This window comes from Neltuma alba, unplaced genomic scaffold (assembly GCF_004799145.2).
Source record: "Neltuma alba isolate B1F8T4 unplaced genomic scaffold, ASM479914v2 tig00012640_pilon, whole genome shotgun sequence".
Taxonomy (NCBI): Eukaryota; Viridiplantae; Streptophyta; class Magnoliopsida; order Fabales; family Fabaceae; genus Neltuma; species Neltuma alba.
Window position 1 is genome coordinate 206,078 of NW_021637077.1, and position 25,796 is coordinate 231,873.

Consider the following 25,796-nt stretch of genomic DNA (forward strand, 5'->3'; position numbering starts at 1 on the left):
GCAACCGAGCTCTGAAAGTGGAAAATTGGACGGAACATGACCTGGATACCATAAATAAATGGCAAGTCACCCTGATTAGAAAAAGTGGCATAAATAGGAAGCACAACTTGAATTTCAACCAAGGAGTATTACTGTACAATTCAGCATGAAATGTACAAACTGAGCCACACGAGGGCTGCTAATGGTGGTACACTAATCAGTGTCTTCATCATTGGCATCCTGGGCATCACCGGCATCATCTCCAATGCCTTCAAGCAATTTGTCAACATCCTCCCCCAACTCCAGCAATCTAGCGCTAAGCTTATCCACCTTGCTCTGTTCTTGCCCTAGGCACACAAGCAGATCATTCAGTTCACCTTCACTCTCCTTCTGCGCCTCTTCCCTTGCTTCAGCTCTTATGGCCTCCACATCAGGGAACGTTGATGATCCACCGCTCTTCAGGGCTTTCACCTCCTTCTCCAGTTGGATATTCGACTGCTCAAGGCTATTGTATGCATCAGACAGACTCCTCAGATCAGATTCGATCTTTCCGGCTAAGTTACGATACATGACTGCCTCAGATTCAACTTTGGCCTTTTCCGCTTTAAGGATCTCTATCCTTTGAGATGACTCCTGTAGATCTCTACGGAGTGTTTCTAGTTGGACTCTATCCGAGCCCCCACTCACTCTTTGCTCTGACAGGGAATTATGACCTCCACCTGTCTTAGCCAGGTCCTCAGCCAAAGTTGCATTCCGACCAAGAAGGTTCTGAAATGGTTAAAAAAGAAACAGAATTACCAAGTCATGTCAAGACAGCCAAAACCATGCATTCTACAATGCTGTTTGGTATGGTCTCGAGGCTCTCGATCCCTCCCAATGCATCAATACGTTCTCCATCACACCCATGGCATGTTCGAGTGATAATAACTACAAGATCATCTGGTATGTGTAGGCGATTGATAATGGATTTTAACCAAGACAAGCAAGCCTTGGGGTTGACAGAACGGTATTTTGTAGCATCTTTCACAGAACTAATGCTGTTACGTAGCTAAGGTCACAAGAATCTCACTTCAGCAAATCGTAATGCCATTAGAAACATGCAAATAAATACTCCCCAATTAGTGGGTTTAATTCTGGCAAAATTTCAACCCGTTTCTTCCTAATAGCAGCAAGGAAGATTTTTTAAGGGATTGGTCACTTACCTTGTGATGCTCGTAAAAATATTTAAAAGAAACAGAAATGTAGAAATAAATACCTGAATTTCAGAGCACTGCTTCTCAACAAAAGCTTTAAGCCGCTTTATATAGTCACCGTCACTTTCACTGGTTTTCTGCTCCAATTCTGCTGGAACCACTGCCACATTGATTTTTGGATGACTGTATACCTCCACAATCTGATCTCTAATATCTGTTTCCAGTCTTTTGACGAGTTTCACGAAGTATGAATCCAAGACTGAGGAGAGAATTGGATGATCAAGATTCCCCTGTTCAGACAAATCATTCTCATCTACATCTTGAATATCAGCCATGCTAGCAGCAGATGATCTAGTGAATGCTTTACGAGTCAGGCCAGACCCTGCATTGATAAAGATTAAACTTTTCTGCATTTCATCAAACTTCACAAAGTATGAACTAAGGCCAACTTTCTGGCTCACAGCATCAACTATAGCAAATGCATCCTTTCCACTCTCACTAGACTTGTTGTAGATCACACATTCACCCAAGACAACTGCTGCCAAACCCCTTATGCACACTGTTGTGGATGAACTTGATACCAACTCAAGAAGATAAGTAAGGTGGGGGCGGGCATCTAGGAAGCAATGCACTGCATTAGGGCAATCTGCTAGCCAGGTAACCAGTAATTTCAAGATTATTGCTTCAACATATGAGTTTCCTGACGCACTAGACTTTCCATCCTTGCTTTTCATGGAAGAAGCAAGGGCCAAATACTTCACCATCCGATGCATTAATGGCTCTGGACCTCCTAAAGATGGCACGGGTGCCTCAATTTCAATTTGTAAAACCTGCAAAATGTCTCATAAGATGTTGATCATTTCATCCCCATTTTTTTTCTGAAGGGAGATGGTGAGGGGCAATGACACATTTATATATAGCACCATGTGTTAGGGCCTGAATAGGGGTATAACTAATAGCACATAATACAAAAAAGTCAAGCAGTGGAACCGACAGGAATGCTGCCAAAATTCTATGCAGCACATTTACATGCATAAAGTTCACTTGGAGAAGGAAACTAGTCGAGGAAAAAGTTCACAGTCTACCATTTACTGTTTGTATCTGCCCAAACCCATTTAATCTAATAGTTCCAAATATCTAGTAGAAAACGTTAACATTTAGCATGACGAAATGAGTCACAACACTCCCACAGCAATAGAAGTGCAATCAGCGGAAAACATAAAACAACCTGAGCATGAGGCAAATGTCTAGACACCTAGAAAAGAAAAGGCAATGGCATTAACTCAATATGTCACCAGAAAAGAACTTCAATACATACTACTGGCTACAAAACAGTGTTCATGAAAGGTCTGCCCGACTACCAACAAGAGAGAATGGGTGAAAAAGGAAGAAAAGAACATGATAATTGCGAGACAAACTCAGCTGGTTTCTCAATTTTAAAGAAGCAATCGTTACTCATCAATGGATTATATGCGTGCATCACAATGATAAAAATTACTGGCTTTATCCTCTTTTATTTAGACACGTTAAGACACCATGAGTACGCTGATGATTTAATCGTTTTATAACAAAAACAATCATAAGAGTATGCCCCCACAGAGTTTAGGGTCCTCACTCCGCCATTAAATGAAATAGGATGGAGAATTGCATACCCTTTCCTTGCACTGGAGATTGTCCTTCAATACATGGGATAGAACACTGGCAGCTCTGCTACAAATCTGCAATCCAACAATAGTCAGCTAAATAGTTCTTGCACAAGACCAAAAGTCCTTAATATTTGCAACAGCACCCGACAATTCTGCAGGTATCAGTATGCACCAGAATCGGACAACAGGAAAACAACAAATACCTCAAGATCACCATCAGTTTCACCCCAAGTAAGACCATGTAGTAGCATGCTACAAGAGAAACAATTCCCAATCTTAATTTTTCATAGACGATTAACAAAAGACATGATTATTTAGAATAAATATATGAAGGATTTTTTTTAAAAAAAATGGAAAAAAATATTAGCATTATTCTAGAAATATGTGATACGAGGCCAGTAATAATTTATACTAGGTATAGGACATGTAAGAGCGAACGAGCAAGATAGCAGTCACAGCAGAACACTCAAGTTGTTAGCAGCAAACGGAAATAATGGGAGAGAGGAGAGCTACTTCCATGCCACCATAACTCCACTAATACCACCGCTGCGCAATTTATTGCTCTACTTAATAATTATTGGTTGATGTTTAATTAGGTCTTCGGAATATAAACAGTTGCTGCAGGTTAATCTGTGACAACTAAGAATTAGTTTCGTTCGTCGCAAGCTGGGAGATTCTCCTAGTCTATTAAAAGGGGAAGAGTTGGATCCTTACTAAATCTGTTTTAGTAGAATGTTCTTCAATAAAAAAAACAGCTTGCAATCCTGCCTTCATCAATAAGCTTGATTATTAAAGCACAAAACAAACCTTCCAAAAGACATGTTGACATCCTCCTCAAGGGGAGCACGATTCATAGGGTATGGCTGTGGAATTAGCGTGGATGCCAGCATTGATTGGCCGTCAGCATTTTTCTGATTGACATAAGTTACATAAAAAAAAAAATAAGAAAAAAAAATGAAATGAAAGGTCTTGTGAAAAAACAATTATGGGCATAAATTATGGTTTTCTTCATAACAGCAAGCACAAATTATGATTTCCTGACTCTATGTTTTACGTGATAAAAATGGCCAAGTTTTTTTTAAGAACGAAAGCAAAAGGGGAGTTAAATATTAATTAAAGAAATCACAACTGGCAATTTGATATATCTTGTCAAATTGGCAATGACGCCCGCTACTAAATATGGTGAAACATTTTTTCAAAGAACCATATCAAAGATGGAGTATGCATTAGCAACCTCACAAAAGCTTTTGAAAACATAATCAGCTGCAACGAACTCTTGCATGCTAGAAGTCCGCAATATGATTCTTAGTATTGAGTTCAGAGCAGGTTCTACTTGTGGCTCCTCTCCAAGAAATTTGCTCCCAAGAGCATCAAGGTTCTTTGAATCTCCAGCAATCAGATCACCAATACACCGCATTGCCTACCAGAGGATAAAAATTTAGCAGCAAAATAACCAGGCTTTCTTCATGCTTCCAAATATATAGTACTATGCCCCCACAGACTTTGCAATTCAGAACAAAGAAAAATAAATCGAAGCAATAGAACAACGAAATTAGGCAGAATTAATCTAAACCAAAAAGGTAATACACTGAAACATATGCGCCTCAAAAGCAAAGAGTACAGGCAGAGGAAAACTATCTTACCTCACAGCGAACAGCAACAGGTGCCCACTGGTTTTCAACACCTAACATTAATAAATAGTCCAATACCTTTTTCTGCCACAATAAAAAAGGAATACATATCAGCAGATATCTATTTTATTAAAATCATATTGCTAGACTGAGATATTTCACAGACCTGAACTAGAGTTGTCTTATTCGCCTGTTTATTCAAATCTTTCCCAGGATCAGCCTCAGAACCTCCCATTATCAACAGCTTAATGGTCTCCAACGCACTGAGTAAATTGATTGTCTACTGGCATGGTGTTTGTGTCAAAGACATAAGAATTGCCCACAATTAATAGCATATTTGACAAGGCAAGAGAAGCAAGCATCTAACCTTCTGTTGAGTGAAATTACTTCCTCGAAGCTTCAAAATTGATATCAAAGAATCGAGTCCTACAGTTTCTCTTAGTAGTATCTAAATCATAAAAGTTCACATCAGTATCAGAATATAAACTTCAATAGACAAAAGTAAATTATAGAGTCAACAAACCTGATTGGAGCCATTGTTACGAAGCAAATTGTTCAACAATTCAAGACAATCCTGTTCAGTGACCTATAAATGAGTACTTGACCAAAAAGTTCATAAAATTCTATGCTACTCAATAAATATAATTACAGAATAAAAAATTGCAGATGAATTCTTATGCCAATAATCATAAAAAGTGATTTTCAACTTCGAAGCTAAATGAGAGAGTGCAAACCATACATATCTTCATAAAAAAGGGCAGTAGGAACATAAAAATTGTCCATTAATTATGCTTGTGCATGGACAGATTCAATTTTTTTTGGGGGGGGGGGGGGGGCTCATAGACAATGGGCAAAAAAATATGAAATGATTTATTAAGTATTCACCAAGAAAAAAGTGAATATTGCATGTTTAGTAAGCTATTGTCATCAAGTAAGCATATATCACCTGTACAACAACACCACCATCTGAACACCCCTCCTCTTTTATAATACTGAAAATCTTCTCAAATGCGCCTTCAAAGACAACAATCTTTTGAATCTCCTATAATCACAAAATCGTTTAGAAATTAAGATAATTAAATACTTAGCACCACATGAAACAGAAAAGGAAAAACAAAGAAACTAAAGAAGAAGAAAAATTGACCATGAAAAAAAGGGCAAAAAGTCACCTCAGCTTCACGGATCAGGTGAGTAAGGAGTAATAAGGCTTCATTACGTATTACCTGGAAGGTAAATCTTGATCATTCTCTCAGCAACAACAAAAACAGAGAAACATTATTCTAGTATATAATCAGGACATTTCAAAATTTCTCCCGAAAAGGAAAATATCAAGCAAACTTATCACAGAAGGCTTTCAAGTTTCAATAATAATGTCTGGTTTGGGCTGGCTTATTAGCCAGCTTATCAGAGCTCATCTAGCTCAATGAGCACTCGCCAATCATCTTATACCAGTTTGGATTAAATTGCTAAAATAGCTCATAGTGCTTCTATGTTTGTATCAGCTTTAAATCAAGCTTACCAAACTGCAAAAGGTCAACATAGCTTAACACGAACTGTTTTAATTATGCTTCAGGAAATAATTTTCCAACTACACATGCACTTCTTGGAGTGTTTATCCAAATATAAATTAGCTTAATTTGAACCATGATTGTGCCAGCAGAGCTTACTATAAGCTTTTCTTGATTAAGCATTACACTAAGTGGTTTATCCAACAAAAGTGTCTGGTTTCTAGACCTAATGTCTATATATCTTTAGAAATCAAATTAATGTGCACAGTCAAGATTTCAAGACTGTACCTCACGATCCATAAGCATATCCATTAACCGAGTGATACCTCGAGGAATAGTCAATATAGCTTCCTGTAACCTGAAGAGGAAATCAACAAGGGTGTTTTTGAAGCTATAAACAGAAATGGTAGCCATATAACCAATACCTTTGCGGGAAGTTAGTCAGCAGGGCAGTCAAAAGTTGCAGCGTGTAATATCTTACATAAAAATCATCCTCTGCCTGTCACCATATCCCCAAGGAAAAATGGTTTGGAAAAAAAAAAAAAAATACATATATCATCACTCACATGCACAATCCTTGAAATCAAAATAAGCTCAGGCAAGAACACGTGACATGATTTTAACAAACAAAACTTACCAACAAACTTATAAGAAGGGAAATGCTTTCTGCTTCTCTGGAAAGCAAATCACCGTTCATCAAAGCTGGCTGAACTTCATTAGCTGATCCTTTTACATGATTAATAGGCGTCAACGCAGTTACAAGAGTTTCAAGGGCACCTCGAACCTGCATAGACATAATTGTTGTTTAACTAGTCATAGAAACTAGTTAAGATGAAAGACAAAAGCATAAATCTAGCGGAAGAAGCAAAAAATGAAAAACATAGAAAGAGTTAAAGATCTAAATAAAGAAACATAGCAAGAATTTAAGTGAATATTTTGTAAGTAGCAAGCAAAAATAGAAACCCTTATAATCTAACAGAGCCCATGTCCACAAATCAACAAGGCAAGCACAGCCAACATACTTATACACCATGATTAACTGAAGATTGGAGAACTGCAATATTGAGCGGTGAAATCTTTCAAAATATGTCTGAGGAAACTGGTTTGAAAATGGGATAGATGAATGAAAAATTAAATATTATACCAATCGGATCTATGAAAGAGATGGTATTACACAGAAGACAGCATCCCACAGTTTAACTCCATATTTAGTTTAACATATTATAACATGGATATGATAATTGAGTAGTTAATAAAATATTCACACAACTCAATTTTCAAATAATTCTTTTTCAATCATTTGTCCTCTTATTGAATAATGAGCTTGACAATGTGGATCCTTGAATAACACAAGCAAGACAGGAAACACGAGACAGAAGCATAACACAGACAAAAAGTTTGTCACCATTTCAATATCATCTCTCTCTTCCTTTAAGACCCCTAGCATGACAGGAAAACCTGCAAGGATGCATAAAACATGTAACTCAAGATACGATAAAAGCCCAGATGATGTTCTTAAGAGATGAGACGTACCCATTGCTCCAAATGCTAGCTGTGCAGAATGACTCTCTGATACAATGAGCTGGAGCTCGGTAATAGCATTTCTCCTATCTTCTGCCAGCTTACCATTGCTGATCCGGTCAAGCAATCGTTCAATGTAGCTGTTAACACAAGCCAAATAGCAGGAATAAGTCATGAGTACAAGGCACTCCAACAAGTAAGGAGAGTGTTACAGAAATGGCTGTATGAACCATAAAAGTTTGATCAAACATAAAATAAAAGGCAATAAAAATATTCCAAATACTCTGAAGAAAACAAGTCAAAAATCAACTTTATTCTAGATCGCAAAAAATGCTTCTAAAGACTAAGGCAGATGTTTTTATGACATCGATGATCGTATTCATTAAAGGCATAAAATGAATCAGTTTAAAAAAAAGAAAAGAAAACCATCTTACCTATCTTCATTTGAAGGAGAATTCTCGTTGCCAAAAACAAGCCCAACAACACCCTGCACCAGTACAGGTAAATGAATTTCTACATAAACAGAAAACAAGAGGTACATTTGAATCTTCATAGTCCAGGGTTGCTCGCAACCAAATGAAAGCGCTATGGTCAGTATCTTAAGCTAGCAAATCACAAATGAAATAATGAATTGCCAAAACGAAGAAAGGAGACGAACACAAATAGATGACAGTGACATCTGCCTCTACGCTCTACAGGCTAAACTTACTTGCCAGAAACGCGGGACTAAATCTCCTAAAAGTATTTATTATGGTTTACAATGGCAACCCGAAGTTGTGACTAATGATCGTAATCAACTCGTAAAACACTAGAAAGAGGAGGTTCGATCATAAAGTACATCAATCACAATACATGATACCAGCGCTGCTTATAGAGTCGTTTTCTAATAATTCGAGAACAATGTCCGCACAATGAATGGAGACACGTCAGAAGTATGAGAGAATGGGCAGCGTTACCTTGTAACCAGACACCAAGTCCATTTTCACAGATCAAAGACTGCTGCAGAATCCTAAAAGAAAAGGAGGGAAAAAAAGAAGAAAAGCTAAGGAAAATTAACACGGCTCATACCGGGGAGAAGCAAGAAGGCAATTTGATCGGAGCAAAGCTTGTTACAAAAAAATAATCATCTAGCATTACATCAGAACCCTAAGATTAAGCGCGAAAATTGAGTTTGAGATTACGACATGGAAAGAGACAGGAACCGATTGAAAACAGAACATACGGATCGAAAAAAATTAAAAGTGGCGATTTCTGGTGACGATCTTTAGCGTGGCTGATGCTAGTGCTGCGCTGGAGCTGCAAGTCTGACCGACGGGAAGCTGAATGGCTTCACCCCTCGCACCAGTATTGACGATTATTGTGTCGTGTGGGGCACAGGACATGATCATACTTCATTCAATGCTGTTTAATATATATAATATTTGATTGATGGAAATTGTGGGAAATTTTTTTGGGCTGAAAGTTTTGCACAACACAACAACAGCTGTCGCCTGATCATCTCATTCTGTTGTGAAAAGCCCAAAGGAGTAAGTTCTGGGCTTTCTAGCACTTAGCCCAAGCATTTCGTAGACTGAATTACTTGACCCAGCAAAATATGAGCTGGAAATTTTTTGTACACCAAAATATATGTCGCCTAAAAGGGTTTGGGCTTTTAGCACTTAACCCAAAGTTTTCTGTCACCATCAAATGACGTTGCCTGGTTTAAATGACCCAGCACAATGTGAGCTGGAAATTTTTGGTTTAACAGAAAGCCGTTATTGTCCAGCCCAAAAACAGCTGCCACCTGAAAAACCAGGTGTTGCCTCAACTTCACACTCTGTTGAGAAAAGCCCAAAATAGTTTATCTGGGCTTTCTCGCCATCAGATGACGTGGACTGGATTAAATGACCCTGCAAAAATATGAGCTGGACTATCCAGTGGATTCTGTCGTTGTCATCAACCCATACTTTTTTGTCAGGTTCATAACAAAAATGCAAAGAAATGTTTCGGTTGGCAAAAAATAAATGAATAAATGTTTCGGGGGAAAAAAAAAAGTAGCCGTTGACTGCAATCAGCTTTGCCCTCCTTTTGCACCGTCGATTGTCAGTAAGGGCAACCCCCCAGCAAGGTCTTCCCCCCCCCCCCCCAAAAAAAAAAAGGGAGCAACCCGCCTCAAACACCCCATCCCAATAAATTAAGAAAATATTCTAATATACTACTTCCAGTTTTTAATATAAGATCTTATTTAACTTTTATTTTGATCCTAAATATAAGACCCCAATTCACTTTGTCTCTTATATTTATACTTTTTTTTTCAAGGTAATCCTTCTAATAATTATAGTTCTAGTCAATATAATTGATTAGTAAGGATATTTTAGGAAAGATAATATCTATTTATTACAAATAACTAACTTAATTTCTTTCCTTAATCTCCTCAAATTAGCCAATTGGATCTTATAATTAAAATCGGAGATAGTATCACGTCAATATAAACGGATGTATAATCTATTTCCCAAAAGAAAAAATTTAAAAATATTATATCTATTATTTTTTTAAATTAATTTGTCTAGCTTGTAAACTGATGTATAATCTACATATAATTATTCTACAGGGATGATTTAAGTAATTTTTTAACTTAATTTATCAAATTAGTGAATTGGGTGTTATTAAGACGAGAGGTAGTAATTTACCAATTTTGAGCGACTGCCGTTATTTGTATTCTTAATTTCGTTGTGTCATCACCTCAACAAAACTAAATTAATTAAACTTCTTCCTCAAACCCGTTAAGTTGTTTCATTCGCGACTTAAAAATATGCTGCGATGGTCATCGTTGATCAGTTTATTTTAACATTTATTATTGTTCTGATTATTGGCTCGAAGAAGGTTATATATTGCTACACACACACACACACACACACACAGAGTACATACACAGTAAGAGACACGACACGTCATTTTTGGGAAGCTGTCGCTGGAGAACAAGGAATGGCCTTGGAAGAGTGGTCGGCATACAAGGAATAATAAAAACGTTTTCCAAATTATCTGTGACGTTGCAAAATTGGAGTTTTGTTTAATTATTATAATTAATCTATAGTGCAAACAGGAACTATGGAAGAGATCTTCATTCGCTCTCACTTTTCCCAGCTTCCATTCTCTCCTCTGTGTGTGTATCCAACCCAACAACATTCAAAACCTACTGTCTTTTATTTTCTTACTGGAAAAAGAAAATCAAAGAGAAGTAGCTAGTTTTCTTCTTGTCTTCTAGTTTAGATTCCCACCATACGGTGATTCTCCATAGAAGTTGAGTTGAGAAAATCACGCAAAGCTGTTCCTACTCAAACCCGTTTTCAAACACGCCTTGTAGGCGGCGCCTTCACAGACATTTTTAACTTAAAAAGTAACTGAGCTTTCTGGGCAAGCTGGACAAGACATGCATATAATAACACCGCAAAGTACCTATAAAGTAATATCAGATTATTATTATTAATATAATGATAATAATTCATAGTTTTTGTTGTTGTGACGGTGTTGTTATTCAGGTTAGATTATTGCATTGGTCGTGACTGTTCCATCCACTTTGATATCTTCGACCCTTTTGCGCTTCAAATATGTCGCATGTGGGTGTCTTATTGTCCAGTTTGAATTTCTTTTTATGGTTTTGATGCGGCCAAATGACGCCACAAAATCGACAAAGCCAGAAAGGTCGGAGACATGAACGATTCTTTGGTGCCTTTTTATGCCTTAAAGCTCAGAAGTAGGAGCACCACCTTTTTCTTTTCCCTCGTTTTTTTAATACCATATATGACGAAAGATCTGCGACGTGTAAATCGCTACGCTCGCCCAGTAATGAAAACATCGAAATAAAAACCACATGCGACTTGAGACTTCTTTTGGAATCACCGAACAGTTGAAGATACAGTTTCAAGCTTGATGTTCATTCCAAGAGAAAAGGAAGAAAGAAACTTAAAAAAAAAGAAAGAGCGCGTAACGTGTAGTTTCATCAATAATGTCATCTGGGTGTTGGGGGTTTGCAGGTAGCTAGCAATTAAGTAAGGGTTGATGACGACGGAAATCGGAAAGTAGATATAAAGCATGTATATATCTTCAATATTGTTTCACTGAAAGTGAAGCAGACAAATGGAACAGTCCAAGACAGTGGGTGTGCTTTGCCCTAATGGCCCTATCGGAAAATCATAAAGGTCGTCTCATCATATCGAGACCTGTGAAATCACTTAAAGTTTCTTTTTCCAAATTTTTACGGATAATATTGGATCAACAAACCTCAACAGTTCATTCATGCATGACTCGTATTCTATCGTTGTTATGGACTTATAGTACTGTGGCTGGAAAAGTTCTGGCTCTAGATCCATATGACGCGACTCTGCTTCATTTGAATTGTAGTTGGAATACGAACAACTGTCTTTTCGAATCTAAACTGGCGTTTACAATAAAAAAGTATCATGTAGATTTTATAATTAAATTAATATACATATGGATAAAGTGTGTTAAATTTCTGCTGTGGTGTTTTCCAGAGCAGTGATTTTTATTAAAGTTCTTTGAAAATACTTAAAACATTTCAGTCGTTGCTTGTTTTTTGTGTTGAAGGTTATGAATTTATTTAATTAACTCTGACATTAGAAATAAAAATGATTATTTTTGTACTGACGCTAAATGTGCATCAAATTTTTTTAGATTGCGTGCATAATAAATACGGGAATATTTTGATTAACTAATTAAAATAGCCATGACAGATTTTTAGTGCACAATATAGGGGTGAAGCATTGGTATATGATGAGTTCAATATTAGAGGCTGAAGTGTGGTCTACAAGTGTAAAAGGTTCTCTCTCACATGATTCCACTGTAAAAAAAAAAACAATCTAAGATAGTGGCAGAGAAGGATATATATTAATGAAGAGTCTAATTGGTAGGAGGTTAAAAGAAGTGCTGTGATGAAAAATAGTGATTGAATCCAGTAAAGTTATTAGATTTATAGCCTTGTGTGTTATGCCTTTAGGGAATTCATGTTTTTAAATAGTTTGATTAAATATTTTGTTTTACCTCAACGATGACATGTTGATGCACTGGGCAGCTGATTTGAACCTAAAATGTTTAGACCGAATTTGATGTGGAGACGAGTTGGAATAAACAGAGGGGCCATATTTGTCATTTGACATGGTGAAAAGAATGGATGGCATTGGATACGGAAAATTACAAACCCTCTAGGAAGCTAAGCTACGCACCAACGGGATGGGACTGAATGTTACGCGGAGAATTAGTTCCATATATACACGCTCCTCGACATGCGTGCTCATATGCTTTTTCTCCCCTGCTGCTAATTCGTCAGTTGGTCTGGACCTTCGTCGTTGATCCCCTTACAAATTCACATTTTGTTTTCTTTATCGTAAGAAATTGCATAAGGCGTAAACAAATAATAATACGGCCGGCGTCAAATTTCGCATAAAAGGGAATCCATATTATCGCGAAAAAGGCAACGCGTCAAATTTGGACTGAGGCAGAGAGTTGATCGAGCATTTGAGCCATTGGGGGAGAAACAAGGAAAGTCCCAGGCGCTGATAATCCTCATACGGCGACGTTTCTGTTGTCGACGCACAAGCGCACACCGCTATTGACTTGCTATGGGCCGTACGGTGCCATTCATGCACCCAAAAGAAAATGGCCATTGTTCCCGCCTCCATCACCAATAATGAAACAGTTAGCTCGGTTTGCCTTGCTGATGTTATCCTACTGCTATTATTACTTTTTCTTTTTATTTCAATAGTCAGAGATTTAACTTGATTATATATATAATTAGTTTACTTTATTTTTAATATTTATTGAAAAATAATTATGCTAATGGTTTTCGTATCAAAAGGTAGTTCCGGTGCGTATTACTAACGACAACATTTTAATAAGAAAGACAATTTTGATAAACTAATTATTTAATCTTTATATTAAAAACTGAGAGTAATAATTTTTCCGTGTTGATGGCAATAATCAACGGAGAGTCAGTGGGAAGACGCGATTGGGACTCGGATCGTGACTGCAGGCGAAATCCATCACGGATGGACCAAAACCGATCGATTGTTATATTTTTCAAGTGGTGTTTAAATTTGATCCGACCATTTTTTTTAGTTATTGTGATATTTTTCTGGATTGTACTGAAAATAATCTATTTTTCAAACCATTTAAAAGTATATCTCTGCCGCAGTGGAATCAAGCCCCCCGGGGTTGCCCGAATGGAATCAAGACGAGACACTGTTGAATGGATATTTTTATATGCACAGCCACAGACACATAAATTTGACAGGTAAAATATTCCTCTCCTTTCTTTTTCATTTCTTAAAGATAAATAGACAAGAGACTTTTCTGCCCGAAATTATATATCCATTATTCCACGCGTTGCCTTTTTCGCGATAATATGGATTCTCTTTCCTCGATCTGTTTCCTCATTTTATTCCATTTACACCTTACAAGGGGAAAAACTCAAAAGTATCACCTGCTTTTGTGTGTGTGTGTGTATAGAGCACTATGCTAGTCTCGGGGCGCACTACAACATCATAAAGAAACCAAAATTTAATTATACTCCTTTGGTGAAAGTTTTTCTTGATTTTTTTATAAGTTATTTTATTAAATTTTTAGTGTGAAATACTATTTTATCATTTGTTTATTGTAGTTTGGATTATTTTTTTAAAAAAATATGTATACTTTTTTTATACAAAAATTTTTGGAAAGGGGTTGGACTCACTCACGATCCAAGGACAGGGCGAAATCTCCCCTCCTCCTAGGTCATACCAATATTGGGCAGGACGAGCCGTCAATTATCCTTAGGCATTTACCTAGGCATTCAAGAGCTAGGATGCCTCCCCAAGCTGACTGGAACCACAACAAAGTGGTACTCCCCAGGGATCAAACATATGCCAACTTGGTCATATGTCTCACCCTCTCACTAGCTGAACCCACGGATGATGGGTAAAAAAATATCTATACTAATTATATGTAAAGTTGAAATATTATTATATTTTTTATGACAAAAACGTTGTTATATTTTATTATTTTAAAAAAATTAATAAACAAACAACAAGCCTTATCCCACTAGGTGGGGTCGGCTACATGAATCACACGACGTTGATCCATGTTCATGAGATTCGACGGGTTTTTACGTTGGCTGTCGAGGGCCTAACACAACCCTCCTCCTTTATCCGGGCTTGGGACCGGCTATACAACATAGGCGGAGTTATTTTAAAAAAATTAATACAGTTTAATATTTTTTTAGTTATGTAAAATATGCTGAAAATGTGTTATTTAAGACCAGACCATAATGCATTTTAAATAATATTACATAATAATTTATATTGTCAGTCCGTGGAATAACGGAAATATCCTTTTTTAAAAATATTTGAAAATAAGGAAAGTCAAATGAAAAAAAACCTTAATATCATATGAATGAAAAAAAAACTATGTAAGATAAGTGCTCCATGTTTTTGTTCGTATAATGTTGCAAGAATCTAAATTGGTCACCGGTACTGTATATAAAACAGTCATACTTTTTACCAAACAAAAAAAGTGATATCGAGAAAAATCATCTGGAGCCCAGCTTCGTGGTTTTAAGAATTGATAGTACTAATCGGATAGATCCAACGGCACGACGAATCTTATCCCGTAAATTGCCACGGTCGTTTCATCACCAACAAAAAGATTAGAATTGTATACACTAAATTTAAAAGGAAAAAGGTTCGAGAAAATCTAGGTGAAATGCCAATCACATATTTTTCTTCGGCCGCTCCTGCTAATCCGAATCCAAATTCCAAACAAAAAAGCACAAGGCTCAAAACAAGCAAGGCTATGTTTGTCAATAAAAGGGGAAAAAAGCACAATTTTTCAATTTAACATTTTCTTGGGCCAACTTTTAATTTAAGAATTTTAAACCTGGGAGTTTAACGTTGTGTCATCCCTCCTAATGACGCCCCTATTCAAGACGAGAGCACCTGGCGCCTCAGAAACTATAGCCCTTAATCTGTACATCCCGTGATCATCATACATATCCTGCAATCGCAACCGTAGAATTTACATTATCCCTACTGATCAATGGAATTTCGACACTACAGACCGCCCGCCTAATATTTATCTTATTTTCCCCCCTCTTTTTGGGGAGAAACTTATATGAGTGCTTTATTTTATATTTTATTTTCCCTTCACTTTACATTTTTTTCCTGAGACTGTTTAACCATCGATACAACCCACAGGTACTGCTCTGTACTTAAATACCCCACGTTCTCCAATTTTCGGAGGAGGCATCCGGTGGAGGAGCGAAAAACCCCCCAAACGGCTATAATTGACGTTACAAAGTTGGAGAATCCGGACAGATATGATTGTAATAACATAGAGAGAGTAGTGGACATACATATTTCGGCCTTAAAGCTCGTAGCTTTGTAGGGTTCGACCCTCTATTTTCCCAGATTTTCACTGCAATTTTTGTCTCTTGGCTTCAAGGGGTTTTGCTGGGCTTCTTTTTGCCCTATAGTTTGCAGGGATTCATCTGGGAGGAAGTTTTCGTTGTTTTCATTTTCTGAGGGAACTTCACCATGTCTGACGGGTATTCTAATTCGAAGAAGACTGATGACATCTGCGAGGATGTTTGTGGTCAGGTTCGTACAAACTTCCTTTATCAGTTAGTTTTTCTCTATCTCCTTTCTGTTTATTTTCTCTCAACTCCCTTGAAATTTTGGGTTTCTTTTTGGTATTTTGTCAATGGCCGTAGTCTTTAGTTTCCTTCGTCAATGCGAAATCGGAACTTGAAGTTTGTTGGGTTTAATCTTTCCCAAATTTTTACTATGTTCTGTCATAATGTTCAGGGCGTTTCACTATCCAACTTCATATCGGTTTTTCATTTCCTTCTCAGTGATCTTTCATTCGATTTTGTGAGGAAATAATCTTTCTCTCCTCTCTTTTTTCCTTTTCCCAATATGTATCTACGGCATGGAAAGCATTGATCAATCCGTTCTGTTTTGCGCTTTTGAGTTTCTAGTTGATGGATTGACGCTCTTATTGACAGGCTCCCCTACCCTCCTTATCAAAATCCTGCGCGTACTTTTTTAAATGCATATTTTTTCGGGGAAGTCTTGAATCTTAGGGATTTGAAGAGAAGGTGTGGCACAGGCACAGGCATTTACTTCATGGATTAGAGGTCTGAATGTTTCGAGGAAACAAGTAGTTGCATGTTTTGCGCAGTTATGGTAGTTGTGAATTGTGTTTCTGCCCTGTGTATACCATTTAGAATTTCCTTGTCTGTCTTCCTCAAAAACATAATTAAACGAAGGTTGTGGAATCATTCCACGTTGTGGCTTTTGTAATTTGGATACTTTCATCTGATAGTTGTTGCATAATGCATTATACTTAGTTAAGCATGTGAAGTGAAATTTTTTATTACTGAGATTCGGTATAGCTGAGAAAGTTTGTATTTGCTACGCAACAGGGTACACGTGCAGTTTTGAGCATGTCAAGACTTCGGTGTATTTTGAGAGGGTTACACCTCAATGCCTTGCTGCTCTTATTTGTGTTCATTCCAGCCGGCATCTTCGTTCTCTATTTGCATGGGCAGAAAATTACATACTTTCTGAGACCACTTTGGGAATCTCCTCCAAAGCCCTTCCATGAATTCCTCATTACTATCATGAAAATGTGTCTATGGAGACGCTTTGCAGACTTCATGGCTGGGGAATTCGTGAGTCACCAAGACGAGTCTTTGATGCCGTTTTGTTCAGTAATGAACTCGACATCCTTACTATCCGTTGGCAAGAAATGAGTCCACATGTGACTCAGTTTGTACTTCTTGAATCAAACTCAACATTTACAGGATTGCCCAAACCGTTGATTTTTGCTAGCAACAGGGAGAAATTCGGTTTTGCAGAGTCCCGACTGACATATGGGGTGATTGGTGGAAGATCTAAGAAGGGAGAAAATCCTTTTGTTGAAGAAGCATATCAAAGGGTAGCCCTGGACCAACTTCTGAGAATATCAGGTATAGAAGATGATGATCTCTTGATCATGTCTGATGTTGATGAGATTCCTAGCGCCCACACGATCGATCTCTTGAGGTGGTGCGATGATATCCCACCAATTCTTCATCTCCAATTGAGGAATTACTTGTACTCTTTTGAGTTCTATCTAGACAACAAAAGCTGGAGAGGATCAGTCCATCGGTACCAGAAGGGCAAGACTAGGTATGCACACTTTAGGCAGTCTGAAGTCTTATTGTCAGATGCTGGTTGGCATTGTAGCTTTTGTTTCCGCCATATCAGTGAATTCATATTCAAGATGAAAGCTTACAGTCATTATGACCGCGTGAGGTTCCCTCATTACCTGAACCCGGATAGGATTCAGGATGTGATATGCAAAGGGGCTGACCTATTTGACATGCTCCCTGAGGAGTACACGTTCAAGGAGATTATTGGGAAGATGGGGCCGATTCCTCGTTCTTTCTCAGCAGTACATCTTCCGGCATATTTGTTAAATAATGCATCAAAATACGAGTATTTGTTGCCTGGTAATTGCAGAAGGGAAAGTGGCTGAGTTTGAAACATTGTGATGTTTCCTTTAGGATTGGTGATTGATATGTATACGGCCAAATGCAGCTCTAGTGGATGATAATGTTCACTGCTTTGAATTCAGGTTCATTCTTTAGAGATAGATTGGGAGGAAATTTCAGTTTTTTAACAGAAAGCTCTATATTCATTGACTGGGGGGTTTTGTAACAATACTGTGGGATGTGAGCTGAGCTTTTTAGTTGAGAGGACCTTTTTAATAGTAGCATGAGATTCCCCCAATGTTTTTCTCATGGGAATTTGTATTTCTTGGCCTGTAATACATGTATATTTGTTGTTCAGTGACTCGTCTGCTGACCTGCTTATGCACTTCATTTTGATCAGCATGTTCATGTCTTCTCATCACTTAACTTTAAACATCTTATACTTTTAAGCTGCAAATGATGCAAAGTTCAGAATTTTATTAAAAACAAATATTTCCTTCGTGAAGTTTGAGTTTCGGAATATTCAACGTTGTAGTCGGAGTAAACTCGTGGACTTGTGTCGTGTGGGGTGTGGCAGCAATAAATGGAGCCAGTGGTATCCAAGTGGGGTTTCATTTGGGTTGATGGTCTGATTCGGAGTATTGAATCACGAAAGTTGTGTCCATTTCATGGCACTGAATGTGGTTTGAGCAATTCCTTGCGTTAAAAATTAATTAATATTCATGGTCCCCCCCACCACACCCACAATAAAAGACTGTGCCTCTTTAAATCCCCACCAAGTCATCCTTCAACTCTCCACTTTCATTGTCCGCTTGACTATTAAATGTTATCGTACTTATTGTGTTAATATTACAACCAGTCATTTTCCCCACTCGGTTTCAGCAATTGGTGATTTACAACAATATGCTTATTGTGGGGCGTTTTCATTTTTTGTCCCCCTGTTTATCCTGTCAAAGACGGAACGCTCTTATGCTTTAATTCATGTTTGTGTCCATTTTTAATTTGGAGTCCTACACGTCTCTCTCTCGACGCACTTTGGGCAACTATTAAGGCGAGAGCCAAACAAAAACCGCTGTTTACGTACAAGGATTAAGCTATAAAGGGTTCAAAGTTCTTATTCTTTCTAAACAACGACTAACAGCGATAAAAAATCTGATACTCCTTCGATCCTAAATATAAAATTCTTATACACATTAGTATAAGAGTCTTATATTTAAAACCAGAAGAGTATTTTAGAAACAGCATAAAGCAAGTTTAGCACTTGAACCATGACACGTGGATGGCTTTTCCCCACAAGTAATTTCTTTGGGGTCACTACAAAATCTTTTGGTGTTCTTCCTAACTTGATTCCCTGAGGAAGCTTGAGGAATCAGTGAGGTATTAATAGCTAATACTCGGATCACCAAAACTCACTTTTAGCTGGAGAAAGGCACACGTATATGTGGTGGTTCAACTCACTGGATTGTTCCATATTCATCTTCGAAAGAAAAAGAAGGAATCTATAGGTACGCCACATGTCCTGCAGAATTTAATGCATGGCGAGTAAATTTTTTTTTTATAAGTTTTTCTTCCTAGTATTCGTCCCTTACTGTCCTCCATCCAAACACGGCCTAGCTCATCATCGAGGAGAGACGTGTGAGTGCGTGGGAATGCGATGCAGTGCATATATATATATATATATATATATATATATGTATATATGAATCACAGCATCTTGCAAGTCTGCTCCCAATGGACGTGAGGGAAGGGAAGTAGGAGCGTGACCTTGTCGGGCCGGGGGAGGACATTGAGCTCCATTGAGTCAGTGGCCTTCAAATTCAATGAATCATCCACTTATCATTTCAAGTTTTCAACAATTATTCCAGGCTCTTTTCTTTTCATTCATTAAAGTAAATTATTTTCTTTTATTTTTAGTACGTTTTGTTTGGTTTTGATGTTGTCATATTGGCCTAGTTGGGTACCTCTTCCAATATAATTCCCCTTCAGAACTCTTGATTGAACAGGCTTAAAAAGAGACTGGTACTTCCTACTCTGCCTAACAACATTAATCAGTACGTATTTTTTTATTTAAAAAACTATATGATTTTTTTTATTAATTCATACATTTATTTTATCATAATTAAATAGTGAAAAAAGAATAGCATATATTGTATTAAATAAATTTTTTTAATTTAACATGCTCTTGAGGAAAAGTCAAAATCAGTTGATTGAAACAGGCTGAGAATTATGGAGAATAGTGTGATTGATTATTTATGCAAAACACATGCCGGGAAAAAATTCTAGTGGTGAAAGTCAGGGCTAGATTAGTTGAAACAACTAGAACTATTAAGTGTGAGAATGATATTTAAGTTTTAAAATAATGACAAATCAAAGAGAGGTCTTCAAAAAGAAATCTTCGGAAAATAAATAAGAAATATCCATTCAAAGAGTTGTGAAAACATTTCAGTTTAAAACTGAAGATGACGGTCAAATAAACTTGGACTTTAGAGAGACACAGGCTTCTTTGGTTTGTTGTTTTGAAAGCATTTTTTTTATTTTTAAAAACAGAAAAACAAAAAAATTTGTTTAGTAATTTGTTTTTAGTTGATTGTTTTAAAAAACAAAAAACAATAACATGTTTTTAAAAACTTAAAAATCAAAACAAGTTTTACATGTTTTCTTGTTTTTGTTTTTGTGTTTTTTATTTTTTGTTTTGAAAAATTTTGAGAAATATTCTTCTCTTCTCATTTATTATCTACTACTTATCATTACTAGCGACAACTCTCACTTACCAAATGTGGTTTTTTATGGTTTTTTTTCTTTCAAACATGGTTTTTTTAAAATTATTATCCAAACAATTTTTTTATTTTTTTGTTTTCAAAAATAGTTTTAAGAAACACTTTTATAAAATTGTTTTGAGAACAAGAAAACAAAAAACAAAAACAAACAGGCCTATAATGATCACGGGAACAATTAACTTAAATGAGGTGTTTGCCTAGCACTTTTAAAAAGTATCCCTTCGGTCTTAAATATAAAACCATTTTATAGTGTAAATTATACTACAAAATAAATCTTATATTTAGGACCAAAAAACTACTTTTATGTAAATCAAAATAGCACTCATTACATATACTTATTATTTTTAAAATCACGATTTTGTTTTCACTTAAATACCCTCAGATTGGCATAAATAATAGTGGAAGATTTTGTAAGTGACGGTAACAACTAAGTTGCTGGGCTTTCCATCTAATCTTAATTGTCCTCTCTAAACTTCCAAAAACACTTCCATCATGTTTTTGGTTTTTTGAAAAATGTTTTAAAACAACATGTTGTAAAAATGCAACAAACGACTAGAGATTTCCTTTTGAATAATGACCGTCTGCTCCCATAGGCCTGGTAGGGTTAATGCGTGTAGCCTTAGCTTGTTAAGAGATTTTGGATTTTTGATGTCATAAGAACATAATTGGGCTTCATACCAGCAGATTGAGCCCACAAAGCTCAACCGCCACTCATCGCGCTCGCACAGTCCCACTGACTTTCTGACGCCAGTTTCCAAATAAGTAAATCCCCCAAAAGCCATTCCGTACAGTATGAGCTGAATCCGAGAACACCAACAAGGTTTGCAAAAGTTATTGAAGATATTGATTGAAGTACCTCTCAACAAGTCGTTGTAGTATAGTGGTGAGTATTCCCGCCTGTCACGCGGGCGACCCGGGTTCGATCCCCGGCAACGGCGCTGGACCCGTTTTTTCCAATAAATTTTGCGGTCACCTTCCCATTTTGGAAGGCCGAACGCCACGTGGCCAAATAACACGTCTTTTGAACAGAGACGTGGCCAGATAATCATATCCACGGGATGTTACTCTGATTTAAAGTATTTTTCCTAATTTAACATTGTGCCGTAGATACTTCTAAACCAATTAACCAAATCCTATCGCAATCGCCACGTTATATGGTTGGCGAGAATGGGGCGAGAAGCAGATGCGATCGAACACAAGGCGTATGCAAGGGTGGGTCTGCTGGGAAATCCTAGTGATGTTTACTATGGTAACACCATCTCCTTCAGCATCGCCAATTTCTGGGCCTCCGTCAAGTTGCGGCCTTCCGATGAACTCGTCATCCTTCCTCATCCCACTCATGATCTCGTCCACTTCAGATCTATTGATCACTTGGTACTTGCATTTATTTTCATTTTCCTGTGCCGCCACCGATTTTTCCGCCATGCAATTCAGTCATTGAATTAACGACGTAACTGTTGATCTGTGTCTTGATTTCTACCTGAACATATTCTTCTTTTTACAACAGAAGGCGCAGTTTTGGTAATTGAGATCTCATTCATGAATTTAATATTAGAGTTATTGATAAATTATATCTTTTGTTGGGCTGATCAGTTACCAAGATACTTCATCGTTGGATGGGGGGAAAAGAATCTAAAGCAGTGAATGAGCGTGGTCAGATTCCAGTAGAATCTACAATTTTATTTCAGAATAGGGGAATTAAAAAGTCACATCGATATCGTTCCCCGTATTTCCTCCGGTTTCAAAATGGAGACAATTGACAAAGGGGCCGTTCCTATATAATGTAGTGTATTATTAAGGTCATTCTTTACATATTTAAATGCATTGATAAGCTCCTCTCATGATCGACGAAAACCATGCAAGTTTATGGTTTGATTTGCTGTTACTATTTCTAACTTTTGAGACTTGTATAAATGATTTATTCTAATGGAAAATATCATGAACTGATGGGCATTCCAATACGCTATGCTTCCTTCTTTTTGTTCAGGTGAACAGGTTAGACAGTGAAGGCTTTTATGGAGGTGTACGATTGCTTATGGCAATTTGTAAAGTTTTCTACAAGTACTGTAAAAACAACAACATAGATCTTCATGGAGGAAATTTTACTTTGTCATATGACACTAATATCCCTCGCCAGGTAAAACTTTTAACCGATGGTACTAAAAGTTGCGTACTACATAATTAAGTACTTTATTTACTTTTACAACGTTCTCTCCTTATTTTATGATTGCTTATTTTTATCTATCCTCCCCAAATTCTCAGTTGAATGATATAAAATGGAAAATAATTAAACTGATAAATGATGTCTCAGAAATGTAAAAACTTACAGTAAAAAAGCCCACCTTTTGTCCCTTAAGTTTCGGCAAGTTCTGCTTTAGGCCCCGAGGGTCAGAAAGTCTATTTTGTCTTGCTTTGATATAGCCTTCTAAGTTAAAAAGAACAAAGCTAAAGATTTGATGGTGTTGCCTCCAAGAGAAGTGTCTGATGTGGTTCGCTGTGGTCTATGCATTTTTTGTGTACCATACAAGTAGATTTGTTTCTATTGTAGTCCCTATAGTTATTGCAGTTGTTCCGATGAGACTGCTCATTCTGCACATATAAGCATGCTATTGACATAAAACAACCAAGTTTGATGTTGTGTTTTATTTAAAGGGTTTGTCAGCTCTCTGTGTTTTGGTCTCGTGTTTCATTTGGATGGCGTATCAGCTCTGTGTTTTGGTCTCGTGTTTCATTTGGATGGCGTATCAGCTCTCTGTGTTTTGGTCTTTGTTTTGTGTTAATGCACGATCTAAATGTAAAATGGAGTACAAAATATAGAATGCTGAGCCTACGCTTAAATTTTGAGGTAATAATGTCAGAACAATAATTTGAATACATTGGAACAGCTCAAACAAATGTAGGGGCTAAAACAGACGAAATGACTGTAGGGACTAAGATGAAAACACTAAACCGCTAAAGGGGTTACAATGCAACCAATCTGTTCGTGTGGTACATATTATATGGAACGCATGAACCACATCAAACACTCACTGGTGGAATTAATAGTCTTAGGGATAACGTTATGTGAACCTACTTTGAAACTTTGGAGAATATTGAACTGAAATGAACTTTTGGGACTAAACTGAAACTCGAGTGAGGCTTCAGGGATAAAAAGTTTAGTGTCTGATACTTGAGAGGAGAAAATTCAAATTTATTGTTCCGATTTCATGATTACTGCAAATTTCTTGGCCCCTGCCCCCTGATGACATCTTTGTCCTTCCAAGCTTTTATTACTGTTGGTCTTGTTATTACAGAAGTCTTTTTTATTGCCTTATTATTTTCCTGTTGATGAGTATAACTTAAGTCCTAGAATTGACATTTCAGGCGGGACTTTCAGGCTCTAGTGCAATTGTATGTGCTGCTCTAAACTGCTTACTTGATTTCTACAAAGTCAGGCATCTAATCAAGGTGGAGATGAGACCTAGCCTTATCCTCGCTGCAGAGAATGAGCTTGGAATAGTTGCTGGTCTCCAGGACCGGGTTGCACAAGTTTATGAGGGCCTAGTTTACATGGTGTGTTGTGTAATTTTGATGCAAAGCATTCATTTCATGTGAATGTCATGTACCCTATAAAATTGTGTGACTTTGTCTGTTTTTGTAGGACTTCAGCAAGGAAAACATGGATAATCTGGGGCATGGAATTTATATACCAATGGATATAAGTCTTCTCCCGCCTTTGTATCTCATCTATGCTGAGAACCCTAGTGATTCAGGGAAGGTTAGCAGCTCAGAATTGCTTCATCCTTTTAGTATTATATGTATTCTGCTCATCGTTGTAGAGCAATGTTGTTTCATCTTATCTGATTTAGGGCCTGATTTATGTTGACTCCCTATCAGAAGCGATCTTCCATATTTACCAAAGTTTTAGCCTACTATAACCTGTAGGTTCACAGTAAAGTACGGCAGAGATGGCTTGAAGGCGATGAGTTCATCATATCTTCAATGCGGAAAGTCGCAAACATAGCAAGAGAAGGAAAAACAGCATTAGAAAATAAAGACTATTCTAAACTTGCGGCCCTCATGAATCAAAATTTTGACCTTCGAAGGTAATGGTTGTTTTGATGCCGTTCCATTTAAACGTTACTGTTGTCATCGTTTTCTGTCTCTTCATTATATGCATTTGGCATATCTACCTGACGTCGCTTCTCATTAATCAATGACTTCTATCCTGGAATATAGAGTTCGTGACGTATAAATCAAACGGCGTGAATCTTGTATTAGAACTTTTAAACTTACGAATGGTGTATACGCTAACAAATGAAAGGCATAGTATTATCTCACTTGATCTGTTAGATCCTGTTTGGTTTCTTTCTGGATCTCCCCTAGGCTTTTGACTCCTATTGTATTTCAACAAAAAAAAAAAGGCATAGTATTGAACTGTATTGCTGGATATTGCGCAGATCAATGTTTGGAGATGATGCCCTTGGTGATATGAATATAAAAATGGTGGAGGTTGCAAGAAAGGTTGGAGCTGCTTCCAAATTTACAGGTAGTGGGGGAGCTGTGGTTGCGTTTTGTCCCGATGGTGTTTCTCAAGCACAGCTGGAGGAAGAATGTGGAAAGGCTGGATTTATATTACAACCTGTACAGCTTGTCCCTTCTCGTCTTAATGAACTTGAAGATTATGCAGCTCGCAACAAAAATTGATTGTTTGGTTATGTGGCATTAAATCAGAATTTGGATGAAAATGATAAGGGTTGTCAGATTTCGCAGTTGTTTTATTGATTGTTTGATTATTGAATTAGCCAAGTCGAAGAAAACGGGTGTTACAATTTGCAAACAATGAAGAGTCATTTCATTACTAGCATGCTATCGGTCTCAGGGAAAAAACTAAATGTGGTAAATATCTATTTACTTCTAAGGCATACCCTTTACTAGCATGCAGCATTTTTTTAATTTTCCAATTTCTTTAATCCCGAAAAAGAATAATTTAACAAAAATCAATACTAGGGTCATGTGACGCTCAAAAGACTATAAATTGCACGATACCCCCATTTG

At 37.1% G+C, this 25,796-nt stretch overlaps 3 protein-coding genes and 1 non-coding gene across 5 annotated transcripts; 3 read left to right on the forward strand and 1 right to left on the reverse strand.

Annotated features, from left to right (window-relative positions):
• Positions 1–37: 37 nt before the first annotated feature.
• Positions 38–8,811, reverse strand: LOC114729498 (golgin candidate 6). Of its 2 annotated transcripts, XM_028916496.1 has the most exons (20): positions 8,701–8,811; positions 8,435–8,487; positions 7,913–7,965; positions 7,491–7,618; positions 7,363–7,415; positions 6,595–6,741; positions 6,383–6,456; positions 6,246–6,315; positions 5,619–5,672; positions 5,396–5,491; positions 4,973–5,023; positions 4,817–4,897; positions 4,616–4,729; positions 4,462–4,533; positions 4,053–4,238; positions 3,626–3,729; positions 3,022–3,070; positions 2,825–2,890; positions 1,235–2,002; positions 38–747 (listed from the first exon to the last, which is right to left on the reverse strand). In XM_028916496.1, the coding sequence occupies exons 2-20, from the start codon at positions 8,456–8,458 to the stop codon at positions 193–195; spliced, it is 2,745 nt and encodes a 914-aa protein (XP_028772329.1). In that variant the 5' UTR covers positions 8,459–8,487; positions 8,701–8,811; the 3' UTR covers positions 38–192. The 2 variants fall into 2 exon arrangements, with proteins under 2 accessions (XP_028772329.1, XP_028772330.1); XM_028916497.1 differs by lacking the exons at positions 6,595–6,741; positions 7,363–7,415; positions 7,491–7,618; ... (1 more) ...; positions 8,435–8,487; positions 8,701–8,811 and having other exon boundaries at positions 93–747; positions 6,246–6,308.
• A 7,050-nt stretch (positions 8,812–15,861) lies between these two features.
• Positions 15,862–18,390, forward strand: LOC114729499 (uncharacterized). The gene is given in 3 exon segments (XM_028916499.1): positions 15,862–16,102; positions 16,930–17,107; positions 17,110–18,390. Coding segments are annotated over 3 exon segments (1,158 nt in total). The 5' UTR covers positions 15,862–16,039; the 3' UTR covers positions 18,027–18,390.
• Positions 18,391–21,625: 3,235 nt separating this feature from the next.
• On the forward strand, positions 21,626–21,697 carry TRNAD-GUC (transfer RNA aspartic acid (anticodon GUC)). The gene has a single exon. It is a non-coding gene; the product is annotated as a tRNA-Asp (tRNA).
• A 162-nt stretch (positions 21,698–21,859) lies between these two features.
• Positions 21,860–25,678, forward strand: LOC114729500 (glucuronokinase 1). The gene is made up of 6 exons (XM_028916500.1): positions 21,860–22,133; positions 22,747–22,896; positions 24,123–24,311; positions 24,400–24,516; positions 24,684–24,844; positions 25,199–25,678. Exons 1-6 carry the CDS (start codon positions 21,927–21,929, stop codon positions 25,443–25,445), a joined length of 1,071 nt encoding a protein of 356 aa, XP_028772333.1. The 5' UTR covers positions 21,860–21,926; the 3' UTR covers positions 25,446–25,678.
• Positions 25,679–25,796: the final 118 nt, after the last annotated feature.

Excerpts from the sequence above, each read along its gene's own strand:
- LOC114729498 (XM_028916496.1), bottom strand. The coding sequence starts at position 8,458 with ATGGACTTGGTGTCTGGTTACAAG. Across the intron at positions 6,742-7,362 it reads AGAGAGATGATATTGAAATG|GTTCGAGGTGCCCTTGAAAC; the intron begins GTGACAAACTTT and ends ATGTCTATGCAG. Across the intron at positions 5,673-6,245 it reads ATATGCTTATGGATCGTGAG|GTAATACGTAATGAAGCCTT; the intron begins GTACAGTCTTGA and ends TTTACCTTCCAG.
- LOC114729500 (XM_028916500.1), top strand. The coding sequence starts at position 21,927 with ATGGGGCGAGAAGCAGATGCGATCGAACACAAGGCGTATGCAAGGGTG. Across the intron at positions 22,897-24,122 it reads ACACTAATATCCCTCGCCAG|GCGGGACTTTCAGGCTCTAG; the intron begins GTAAAACTTTTA and ends TTGACATTTCAG. Across the intron at positions 24,312-24,399 it reads ATGAGGGCCTAGTTTACATG|GACTTCAGCAAGGAAAACAT; the intron begins GTGTGTTGTGTA and ends CTGTTTTTGTAG.